We start from the raw sequence: 12894 nt of genomic DNA, 5'->3' as shown, positions 1-12894 counted from the left end.
ATAATCAGCCAGAGTAAGAACCCCCCCCCCAACTCACAAGAATCTGATTTATCTGCTGTTAAAAGAAACATCTGGCACATCTGTATATTTTTATCATCTGTCTCCACAACCCTGATGACGAAGTGAATGCTTTTACTTTGAAGGCAGCAGGCTTTAAAAAAAAAAAAAAAAAAAAAAAAAAAAAAAAAAAGAGAAAAAAATTCAACTTGTCACCCCTCCTCCCTCCCGAGCAAAAATTATTTCCATACTATTGCATACAAACATTTCTCATTTCTGTCACTACACACACAAAAAAAAAAGTAAATTAAAAAACAAAACCACACACACCAACACTCACAGGCAATGCCATTCTATCAAGCGTACATATGTTACCCCTAATATAAGGACTACAATTCAACACGTGTATTATTTCTCCTGCTAGTAGCATTACCATTTTTCTACATTAAAAGCTTAAAGCTTATATACATTTGCATCAGGTTTAGACATAATACTGCCGTGTATTATGTATCAGCATTCATTGATGATAACTGGTGGAGCCTTAATGATGACGTGCAAACAACTCTTAAAATTTGATCCACTTCAGGGTAAAATGAATATTTGATCTACAGTTGAATTGGATATACGTTAAGAAATATTCAATGGAGATGGTTACCAAAAAAGCAAAAAGAACATGAAGGAATGTGTCATCACTAAAACTTAATATCAGCAAAGCTGCAACAAATAAAAACTAAAAAAAAAAAAAAAACTTTAAAAGGCGTCTAGCCATCGCCTTGGTATCTACTATCACAATATTGTGCTACTCGTGGTAAATAAAGGTTACTGAAAAGCACAACAACAAAGCAGAAATTAACCACAAGAAACCAGAGAGGAGTATTTGGCTGCTGCTGATGATGAATGTGCAGATTTGTACAAAAAAATATGAAAAAAAAAAAATCCCTGCAATCTGTGAAACTGTTTCAGTTTGAAACGACGACGACGACGTTCTGTTCAGGGTTGGGTTTGATTTTAATCGACTCAGACCTGCTTCGTGATTCCTGCTCTTACCGAATCCTGAAATCAAAATATGACGAAAGGATGAAAAAAAAAAGTTTACTGCGGTAAACGTACGCTGCTGTTAGGTGGTTTTCCACAATGAGGTATTCTTGATTTGTTTTTGGTTTAAACGAAGAACAACGGAAATATCTTTTGTGCTAGCTGTGTGTTTTTCTATGGCAATTAAAACCTAATCATTTTTGTTTTATCAGGCCATATTGTAAATCATTGCTTAGGATTTCTCCAATGCATCCTTGGACTTTTGTATATTAAATTTACCGAATTAGACAGAAACACAATTGATCATCTTTATACAGCATCCGTAAAACTGCTTTGTGGTCTAATATCACCGCTACTGATTAAAAACTACATTCTTATATCATCCTGCAGTAAGTCTATCTTCATGCTACCAACTGTCCTTAACTGCAGTGATTACATTTCACCCTATCATTATTGTGTTTTGTGCAGCTTAGTTTAGCCTGCCATACTGTAAACACAACACACACATGCGCACATGTAACTGGTGATGTAAATGGAAGCACAGTAGGTCCAAAGTCTTGCTTTCAGGAAACGGCAAGCGGAATCAAAAAGCTCATTTCTTAACAAGTCCTCAGTTAACAAATTTCCAACCCAACCCCGGTTGTGTCGCGTAGGTGGACAGTGTTCACGTGATTCAACTGTATGGATAGAGAGACGAGGCTAATGCCCCCCCCGCTACATCCAGCTCTGTGTGTGTATGTTTGTGTGTACATGCACATTTGTTTTTTTGTGCAACACAGCATTGCTAAATCCTAACTAGTGGATGTGATTGTAGTCGGTTTCCTTGAAACCAACGTGACCGTCTTGTGCTCCTGTCAATGCCAGTGCACAGCAACCGACGCCATCCTAATTGTGCACGGCTGGTTTAGAAGCAGAGGGCGAGCCTCTATTGCGCCCCAACATAGATGGCTTGAAGTCGGGATGACGGCGGGCGTGCTTGATCAGGTGGTCACTCCGCATGAAGCGCTTATTGCACAGTGGGCACTGGAAGCGTTTTTCCCCCGTGTGCGTGCGAGTGTGGCGTGCAAGCTCATCAGAGCGGGCAAACTTCTTCGCACAGTTAGGCCAGGCGCACGGGAAGGGCCTCTCCCCTGGGACATGGAGGCAAAAGAGAGCAGAGAGAAATCAGCTGCCAGGTTTACAGTAAAAAACACACAAGAAAGTGTTTCAGAGAAAAACACAGGAACAGAAATGCTACCCCTTCCCTCTGACTTCTATACTCAGTGATTGATTACATTAAACCAGTTTTACAATAAAGGATTGCATAGATTAAAGGAAACCAAAAAACACCATTTTTATTGAATAATCGATAATCAGTTAATGTACAAATTTCTGCAATTAACTGAGTAACATTTGGTCTATGAGAGGCAGTGAGCACTGCCTGCTGCTAAAAATGTTCTACAGCCTCAGGTCATTAAACCCCCCAAAACCCTTAATTATTAAATTTACCATCAAATAGAACAAAAATGACCAAATGAGAAGCTGCAATCATCAAGTATTTTTGCCTGTAAATTTCAAAAGAAAAGCTGATAAAATTTCTATTTATGAACCGTTTTGGATTAATTAACTTTCACACAGTTTCAGCTCTAATATGTAAAATTAATGTCTGCCTTATTAGACCTCTAATACTTTATATCAACCAAACCGATTCTTATCTTGTATTGTCTTCAGTCAAAGCTTACATAATTCTCTGCTTAAAGGTAATACCAGGAATCACGTGCTTATTATTTTACATTGCACAAGTATTTAATATCTAATAAAATATAAGAAAGCAGCGAAATCTGATTAATCCCGAGACTGTGACACAAATTTAACGCCTGTATTGCTTTTCACAGACTATTGTCATGGATTTAAATATTAATCCCTACATAGTTAAATACGTGAAAATAAATATATATATATGAGATCTAGATGCTTAAGATTAGTGTTCCTGAGCTACTACTAGCCTTAATCTCCGCCAGGCAACAAGAGTCAAACCCAGGATAAGCGAGTAGGATGCTCGGTGCCATTTGCAAGATCACAAAGCCTGGCCACGTTGTTGCTGCAGAACTCTGTGGGCGTTCCCACAACACTGTCTCTGAGCCGTTTCCTGCCCTTAATCCATGTGCGCCTGCTCAGTGACACTGGACACACCAATTCCCCTCATTTGCGATAAAAATCACACCTAAACTCACGATTACAGATAGGCTATGTGCTGACGGACGGGATAATTCTCAACTAAATCTAGCTTTATTACATACACATGGGTAAGGACTGAACAGAAGTATAGTGACATGCAATTACGTATTCACCAGAAAACGACCCAAATGTGATGAGAAGGCTATATATGGGAAAGGGGTGGCGCGTCCTGAACTGAATATCCATCTATTTAATCACTAATTTACACACTGCAGCTGAAAGATTTCAACTTGTCAGCATGCGTGATGACAAGAGTATGCTGCCCAGAGAAAAACTAAACAGCAACATGCACTTGCTGCGGCCTTTTACGCGTCCCACTATCATTTCAGCGCTTTCAACTTTAAGGTTTCGTCTTACGTTCATTTCATATGCAAATCCGGACGGGAGGAAGACCTTCGTCACAGGTTTTAACGTCCAGCCCAGTTCTTTTGTTAGTTTACTTCTTTGTCAGAGTCTCCGAGGGGAGCGTTTCCCCCTTTGTTTGGCCAGATTACTTTACCAAGTGGTTAAAGGATAAAGAAACAGCCGCCACCATGCTTACAGTAGTTAGTGAATGGCACAACACTCCCCCACCCCAGAATATATGTGTGACTAGACGGTAAAACCGTGTGCTTGCATGGCACCGAGAAAAGCAGAAGTTGGGGGTACAGAGTTGCGCTACACCCAGCTAAAGATGTGTAAATACGCAGCATGTGAACTACCGATGTGACCAGTGTGTTATGTGTGTCCATACCTGTGTGTGTCCGGATGTGTGCCTTCAGGTGGGAAGATTTCCCATAAACTCTGTCGCATCCCTCAAAAGTGCACCGGTGTTTCTTCAACCCTGCTCCTCCTCCAATCCCCCCACTGAGCTGCTGCTGTCCAGGGACCGGGGTGGCGGTGGGGGTCATGGTTGGGGTGGTCGGGTCGGACAACGTGGTGTAACCGCTCTCCCCGCCGCATGAGGAGTTGCTGTTCTCCGAATAGGCCGACATGGGGCGAAACTTGCCGTGCAGGTCAGTGAGGATACCGGCCACGGCAACCACGTTAGCTCCCTCCAGCCTCAGCGTCTCTCGCACTTCCCTGTCCTCACTCGACCCTTCGGGCTCCCCGGGGAGCAGGCCCATCGTGGCAGGCTGGTTGGCGGGGACGACCGGGGTGGGTCTGTGAAGAACAGGACCGCTAGATATCGATACCAGACACTCGGCAGCGAAATAATCAGAAGACGCAATCAGCGACATCGTTATCTACTCTGTTTTGTTGTCTTTAGCTAAAAGAAAAGAAAAAAAAATCGACCAGGAGGGGCTAACGGTAACGTTTGTCTGATCCCGACCTCGTTTTCATCAAACTGGACGAAGAAACCGCTTCCAGCTTAGCCTCGTTACCGCCATACAGTGTATCAGTAGTTTGAGAATCGCTTAGTAAAACAAAGAAACCGCACATTTACGAGTAATAATACGCTAAGACCGTGCTAAATCTCCGGGTCCAACATGCGTGCCCCTCACTGTCTGACGGTTCATTGTGTCTGAGCCTCCCAGAAGCCGGTCAAACCTACGCCCCCTGGTCCCGGACTAAGGAGGCGTTCAGGCTCATCGGTGAAAACTTTGTTGGGGGCATATATTATTTTACATTTCTATAAAGCTCTGGATAATTCTCTCTTATTGTTGTTGCAATTACTCACATATATATATCATTTAACAGATACAGTAAACTCACTCCACTACTGAACATAAAAAACTAAAATATTTGACTATAATATCTCGAAAATACACGTGTAAATGTGTCATGTTTTTCAACACTAAATCACATTTAAGGTGCTAAGTGTAACAGGACTTAATACTCATGCCGATTCATGACATAAAAGCTGTGGCGACAGATGGTTAACGGCATTTTTTTTAAGGAGGTTGCAAAATAAGATTTTTAAGAGACCTGAATGCGGCGCGAACCAGAATCACGCAGTGTCTGACGTCGCAGTACGGGCGTGGGCCGCGGCTTCGGGTGTATCGTGGAAAGTAGGTGGCACTGGAAGACTGTTTGTTTAATGATGGGGGGAAGGAGATGGATGAAAGGCGTGTTGTGTAATTTAGTTTAAGCGCAGTCGGAGAATAAGGAACGTGGCTGTGTGGCGGGGGTGAAAATTGTTCTACAAAGCGCCATCATAGCAGCCAAAGGCTCCACTTTTCCACCTGTTTTTGTCCATAACACGCAGACACTAGATGTCCCTGTTTTCATGCGTGAACTTCTCTCAGCTGTGTTTCTTTGTCTTCTGAGGAGTTTATGGTTCAGCTCCTCAGTCATTTAAACCCACAGTGCTTGTGTGATTTATTAATGATGGCCATATATAAAAAGTTTGTCTATTTCAGTATAGAAGAAGGAATGTGGTAGCCTTTGCATATGTTGTGCCAGAGGTTTTATTGTTCTGTTTTCTTTTTTCTGTCAATTTCTTCATAATGTTCCCAGCCCGCCACTCCTGTCTGATAAATATGAGTCAGAAAAATGTGCGGCTAAAGGGGAGGATGGGGTGGTACCACCCCATCTAAAATCTGACCTACTCCACCCCCCAGTAGTGACAGTATTGTGCAAAAGTCTTGATCCACCCCTAATTTCTTTATATTTTGCTCCCAGTCTCGAGCCGGACTTCCCTGTAATGTTTCAAAGTGGTCTCGAGCAGCAGTTCTCCAGGCTTTCTGAAGGTCTTTCAAATATTTTCTTTGGACATTGGCTGCTTTTTCACTCATTTCCAGTCCAGTCCTTGTACCTGACCATTTTAAGAGGAACGTTTTTTGTTTGTTAAGCCACTTAACACTGACATATGAATCATTCAAGAATGTAAAAAGCACCTAACTCAAGGGATGAACCAGTGTTGTGTCTGCACAACTTAGCAAAGAACCAATTTTAAACTGTACAGGCACTTTCTTATCAGCAGCCTATCACAACAACACAATTTTTTTGCATTTCTTTAGTTTAACCTATGAGAAATGCCAAAGGTATCTTTGTTACTAGCAGCCTGTTCCCATTTCTTTAGCTGAATTGATGAGAAATGCCAAAGATGACACAGTTTGACAGACATAAAATTGTATTTTTGGACCAACAAGGTGATTGAATCCAAATTTTACATATTTCATTCAAATTGTCATCAGTACATACAAAGGAGGTCAGGAGAGCAGTATAACAATGAGTGTCTACAGCCATCTGTAACACATGGTGGAGGCTCTGTCATGGCTTGGGGCTGCATCTCAGTGAGTGGTGTTCGGAATCTTGTAAACAATTTGATGAAATTATGAACGCAGAAAATCACCATCAGATTTTGATCCAGAATGCAACACTATCTGGAAAGTGTCTAATTGGCAACGGCTTCATTTTTCGGCATGACAGTTATTTCAAACACACTGCCAATGCAGTAAAAGCAAACCTGGATAGAAAATCACACAATGGAACACTATCAGTCATGGATTGGCCTCCCCAGAGCCCAGATCGCAACATTATTGAAGCAGTGTGAGATCATCTTGACTGAGAACAGAACAAAATGCAGCAAACATCCAAAGAAGAGCTTTGAATGTCCTTCAAGAAGCCTGGAGAACTATTCCTGAAGACTGCTGAAAAAAATGACAAGAAAGCTGCTTAAGAGAGTTCAGGCTGTGCTGAAGGATAAAGGTGGTCACACCAAATATTGACTTTCAATCTCGTTAGAACTGTACAAAAGTTTTGAAAAACGCCATACAGAGCTTTGGTCCACACCCTACCTATTTTAAGTGGTTTGGTATTTATATTTCTTACTTGGTTCCCACTGTGACACCCCAGTTTAAAAATCCTGGAAAACACCCTGATCTCCAACTGAGTATCCTTCCGGCTTCCAGCTTTCCTGTTATAACCTGAATTTCTCTCGTTACGTGGCTCCCGTCTTATGTCTGTCCAAGTCAACGAGGGTGTAAGAAAACTTGATGTTTTGTGAGGCCCGGTGTTGTGTCAAGTGACTGGCTCGGCGAATGTTTGTAGCTCCAGTCTTGGAAGGTATTTCCTGATTGGTTGCTGTGAGCAGTATGGGTCACAGAGGAAGCCCATGTACAAGCCTGGTCATTCAGTGGCTGTGAACAGTGCTTGGTTTTCATCTCACTCATATGTGGAGGCTCGGAGGCACTCAGACCTGTAGTGACTCTGGGTTGCTATGGCTGTATCGCTTGTACACCTCAGTTGTATACTAATTTTTCTCCTGCTACACGGTAAGTTTTATGGTTTGTTCTCCAGTGAAAACAGAGTTCATCTATAGTAGATGTTATGTATAGAAGTATGACAAGGATTGTAATGTTTTGTCAGTATATCTGAGGTTTTTTTTTTTTTCTGTTCAGTAGGTGATTGTCTTCAGGTGAAGCCAAATCTCTGTGATTCAAGTTGTTCTGGTGAGATTTTTGTCTGTTACTTAGGCTTTATGGCAGATTTGGGGATGCATGCTCAGCTCACTAGCAAATCCATCCATAATGACAAGGAGGGTTTTTTTTTTCCTTAAAATTTCTTTCAAATTTTTTAATTATATTTTGTTTCCTGTCCATAGGGTTTTCTACCTCTGACTTGCCCTATCAGAAAGGGGTGAGATATACTTATAGGTATAGCACAACAATTACCAGCACCCTTCATGGCTCCAGTGGTGGCAGGAATGGTCTGGCTTTGGACTGTTTGGTTGACATTGATGTGGTCTCCAAGTGTCACCTAATGATGCAGGTCAGCTTTAATAAAATATTTTGTGCAAAACAAACAAACAAACAAAAAAAAACCCTGCATAAAACTCCATGCTCGTGCTTGTTCTACAGATAAGGAATCCACAGATAAAACGACTTTCCCCTCAAAAGGAGCATTCTGTGCAGCATTTAAAAAGTTTGAGGTAATGCCCATGTATAGATTCCATATAGTCTGGTGTATTTTCACAGATGATGGTGAGTGAATGGGTGCAGAGTTCCTTCTGTTTTCTTTTGCATGTGTGGATGTGATTCTGTCCTCTCATTTTGGAATGCTGCAAATGTTTTTCCTGTGAATGCAATTCTCAGTTCAGATGCTCCACTTGTCTGTGTTCTCTGGTCTCGGAGGGGGGGGCTCATCTGGTGTTTTTGTTTCCCAGGGAGTCACTGGAGAGAACATGCCTCAAGTTCTCCCTCCAGGGGGGAACGGTCACGGCCCTCTGTCTGCAGGAGGGGGAGCAGGTGTGGGCTCTCAACATTAAAAAGGCTCTACTGAGCATGCTCCAGACCTCCCCCATGGCCTCCAAACTGAAATTAGAAAATGAGGTGGGTTAATGGCGACCAAATTCTTTTCGATTCATTTCCCAAGTGTGCATATATATATGAAGAAATTCTTCCCGGGGTGATTAACTTTTTTTCCCTCTTTCTTTTCCTTAGGCGGATGTGTATGGCACCTGCATCAGCAGGTATGAGAGGCGGGGAGCCATACTGCTGAAGACCAGGGATCTAAAACAGTGCCATCAGTCCCGGCTGGCAAACTTCTGGCCTCATTCAGTAGCTCTAAGTGAAGACACAGTAAGATTAGGGCTCTTTCTTGAGTGACAAGGCTTTGAACAAACAAGCACATGGTGGTTATGTTATGGGGCGACTCCAGTATTTTAGAATGAATACTTTTAGGAAAAAGGGAGAAAAAGGAGTGATGATGCTAGTCTTCTCTTAAGATTTCTGCACAGCTGAGTTAGATGATATATTAAAGAGTGCATTTGATACACATTTTAATGTAAGGGGGGGTTTGGTTCATGTTTTGTTTTTTTCTTTTTTTTTGCTAGTCTGTGCATTTGGAGCTACAGTGTGCTCAGCGCCATGGCTCTACCGTGATGGAAGAGGTTAACTGTACTGAGGCTGTATCCATGGTGACATGGTCCAGGACTACAGGGCTGGTGAAAACCCAAACAGTGTCTAAGCTACTGTTGCTCAGAGCCCAGCCGGGGACTCCTCTAGGAGCAGGTCAGAGTACTATGAACATTTTGCAGTTGCCCTAATTAAATCTGCTCACAATCACCACCCTAAGGTGTAAGACTTAATTGATGTCACCTGTGTGAGTTAATGACGGTTTGATAATGGCATCCACAGAAATGGGACAGCACTCTGCAACATATCATGTGATGTTACCTTGATGGTGCCTAAACAAGTTTCAGTATTCAGTTTCAATGTGGTCCAGGCTCTCTATATTACAGACAACCGCTGTTTGTCAAAATAGCATCATTATGCAAAAATGAGGGATGATTAAACTCGATGTGCAGGTTATCATATTTATGCAAGCAATCAGAGGGACTGCTTGCATGTATATGAAAGCCTGTATCATACACTTACATCTCTCTGATTTCATGAAATGTTGGGGTTTGTCTCTCCACTTATCGCTGTTTGTTTAACCTTTTTTGTAATACAGTAATCCTACGCTTAACTCAAAATGCTGTGAACTGTGGCTTACTCACTTATGTGAAGTCTGCAGAAAAATAAAAAGTGGGAAAAAATAAGCTCAAAATGTCTGCTAAAGAACTCTCCTGCACTTGACAATTTAACAGTGGGACAGCTTTCATGGTCCTACCCAGAGTCTGCCTCACAGTCTGTCAGTCTGTGGGATCGGTCCTTACTTTTTGAGAGACCTTGATTCGTGCTCTCCTCATTGTTCCTGTAGATTTCTTAGGCACCGGCGTGCCAGCTAACCTTCAGTTTGAGGATGAAGGAGCTGCGAGGCTGGGAAAAACCAGACCAACAACACCACAGGAAGTTGGTCAGACTGTCAGGATGTTATGCAGCCTCACCTCAGATCCACCACTGGTAGGCCATAAATGCAGCAGGTCACAATCTTTTAATCGTTTCGGTTATACTGCAATCATCTTCAGCAATAACTATGAATAACTCACAATTTCTGCACTGTCAGACCACTTGAAGTTGTGTTTGTGTAAGTAATGGCTTGACATCAACTAAAGTTTTATTGTGCGAATGATTAGTGTCACACCCATCCTAACAACACATTTACATGGGAGTTGTTAAAAGGCTTCCCCAGATTCACAAAAATGACACACTGTGATAAACTCATTGTGTGAAGATCAAGTGATTGATAGGATGAAAAAACTGTGTTTACACTTCTATAGGGGTTCATTTGGTCTTCTTGAACAGTTGTGAAAAGCTGTGACTTGACATTCGCTGTATGATAGCAACATTAGTACATACTGTATGTGTTTGGATTTTTTTCTGCTCCAAGGTATCGCAAAAGTTTATTCAGCTGGTGTTCCAGCTGAAAGATCTGACTATCTCTCAGCTCAAGATACTTTGGCAAGAAGCTTCTTTCAAGTGCCGCAATGACTGGTCAGTATATGCCAGAAGTTTTATAACTGAGTATCTTTAGGCTACTCCTTCAGTTTCCTGTCAGTCTACCCCCAGTATAATTGCTATAAACATATGAGTATGCAAAATCTGTAGGCTGGGAACAACACTTTAGATACTGAAAGATTTCTGGTTTCTGTTTTCAGTCTGCTTGTGGTCTCTGTTCTTTTGTTTTCAGAGGCTAGATCAACAGCCTAGCTGATGGGTTTGCAGGCTGTCTCCAGCATGACTATTGCACATCTCCATACTTTGCTTTGTAGTTAATAAAACATATTTCCCTTAGCTGCTTGCTGGAGTAAAGCTAAAACAACTTAATTCATTAAACACTACTCTGTGGCACAGATGACCCAACATGCCAGAATGAGATGGGGTCGCCACTTTAGTCCTTAGTATTATCTACTGAATATATCAAATCCAGCTTTATTGTAGTGGAATTTTGACTTATTAATCACAGGTGTATCTGAAAGCAACTAGCAACAAGATGTGCCAGGATCACATCTCTACTGTAGTGCATGACATCATGGCACAAAAAAACCCCCCAAAAAAACGTGAAAACTGATGCTACTCTAGTACTGTATGTGCACAGTAGAAATAATGCCATAGCCAGCTAGCTCTTGTTTCCATTAAAACTAGAAAAAAGGGGAAACATTTAACTTTTTGTAAAGCTACAGTTTCACGTGATGTTTGGTATTTTGTAGGAAAATAAAGCATAATTAAAACAGTCGCCTAAAGTAGTTTGTTACCCAGTGAAAAGGCCCTGTTAGTAATCTCTGATATAGCTTACGTTAGCATAATGAAATGAGTTGCCTGTAAAACCACAGAGTCTCAGTTTCAGATCTGGGCTTTTAATGAATTAAACAAAAGAGGTATAAAGTAATAATTAGTGAGCTTAAGACTTAGTTTAGTTGCTACTCCTAGGTGCATATTCTTATCTTCACACAGAACAAGGCAAGCATGTTATGCTAAAGTAAGCTACAGAAATGAGAGTAGTATCAATATCCTCATCGAAGTCTGTCCCAAAATGTCAAACTCTTCTTTTAATAAGTTACCTTTGCATTGGTTAACAAATGTTTGAACAGGCAGCCCCTGTTGGATGCATTGCCGGCATGTGGATCTGAAAACTGCATCATACTGCTGACTGACCTGATGAGGAACAAAGAGCTGGAGGAAGAGCAGACTCTCTCTTTCCTTACCAGCATAGCCCTCATCCCTCACCCGTCAGCACAGATCATCGGCTCCATCAATGTAGGAACCTCTTGATGACACTCATGATGATCTAAATGTCTCATCAAAACTCACAAGAAATATCTTAGTTACCCCGATGTCTGCTGTTTGTGTTAGGCTTTAATGGAGGTCCCAGAGCTGCGGCCTAAGGCTCTGTTGGCTGGATCATCTCTGGTCTATCAGTTGTGCCGGAGGTCTCAAAATTCCTGCACTGAGCTTTCTCAGGTACAGACCTTCATGCAGACCCTTGAGAAAACCCTGCAGGAGGGCTGTGAAGGAGAAAAACCCACTCAAGTAAGAGAGGTAAAGCAGTGGCCTAGAATTTCATGTAATGCGCATGAATGAATTGTAAAAGGATTTGCATAAAAAATGCCCAATTTGCATTTATTATGTTGCCCAACAGGTTTTTTATGCTCTAAAATCAGTGGGAAACACTGGTGTTTCTGCTTCTGCCTTCATTCCTCTGCTAAGCCGCTGCGCGCTGAGCGACTCATCAACCCTGCAGCTTAGGCTCGCTGCAATCCATGCATTCAGACGCTTTCCCTGCTCCGCTGATGTGAGTTCATTCTGAAATAATTCAGGATTCAGGATATTCTTAAGCAAGTCTTCATAAGCTGTATGTCTAAGTGAGGTGATAATCAATTCCCTGTGAGCTGAGGTGGAGATGACGAGGTGAGGAGGTGAATGGGAGCCGAACATCAGTACTGACAGAGATTTCCTTCCCTCAGAGGTCTGTGCTGTTGCAGCTGTACAGCTCTCCCCAGGAGGATACTGAGGTCAGAATCGCTGCATACCAGCAGCTCATGCGTTGCCCTGACCAGGATATGTTTGAAGTGGTGAAGATGACACTGAGGAGTGAGACGTCCAGTCAAGGTGTGGTTCAAACCTCTGCGGTTTGTAGAAGGGGCTCCAACCTAACAGCTTCTACTATCGAAAATGTTCAGTGCTGGCAACTGGAAAATACTGAAGTGATAGAAAAACAGCAGAATATTTGGTGGTCAGTGAATCTCAGAATGTTTCTTATGCAATATTGGATAATGTTTCTCGAGCTCCATATATAACTTTAATACTGTATTCTTGAAAATAAGCTAGCATGTACGCT

The 12894-nt window shown here is 41.9% G+C and overlaps 1 protein-coding gene across 2 annotated transcripts; it reads right to left on the bottom strand.

Moving 5' to 3' along the window:
* Nucleotides 1–249: 249 nt before the first annotated feature.
* On the bottom strand, nucleotides 250–4708 carry LOC115796241 (Krueppel-like factor 9). 2 transcript variants are annotated; one of them, XM_030752550.1, is made up of 2 exons: nucleotides 3983–4708; nucleotides 250–2162 (listed from the first exon to the last, which is right to left on the bottom strand). In XM_030752550.1, exons 1-2 carry the CDS (start codon nucleotides 4467–4469, stop codon nucleotides 1918–1920), a joined length of 732 nt encoding a protein of 243 aa, XP_030608410.1. In that variant the 5' UTR covers nucleotides 4470–4708; the 3' UTR covers nucleotides 250–1917. The 2 variants fall into 2 exon arrangements, with proteins under 2 accessions (XP_030608410.1, XP_030608411.1); XM_030752551.1 differs by having other exon boundaries at nucleotides 250–2072.
* Between the last annotated feature and the right edge of the window lie 8186 nt (nucleotides 4709–12894).

Source organism: Archocentrus centrarchus, chromosome 17, assembly GCF_007364275.1.
Source record: "Archocentrus centrarchus isolate MPI-CPG fArcCen1 chromosome 17, fArcCen1, whole genome shotgun sequence".
Taxonomy (NCBI): domain Eukaryota; kingdom Metazoa; phylum Chordata; class Actinopteri; order Cichliformes; family Cichlidae; genus Archocentrus; species Archocentrus centrarchus.
This window is presented reverse-complemented; position numbering and strand designations above follow the sequence as displayed.

Excerpts from the sequence above, each read along its gene's own strand:
- LOC115796241 (XM_030752550.1), bottom strand. The coding sequence starts at position 4,469 with ATGTCGCTGATTGCGTCTTCTGATTATTTCGCTGCCGAGTGTCTGGTA. Across the intron at positions 2,163-3,982 it reads ACACATCCGGACACACACAG|GGGAGAGGCCCTTCCCGTGC; the intron begins GTATGGACACAC and ends TCCATGTCCCAG.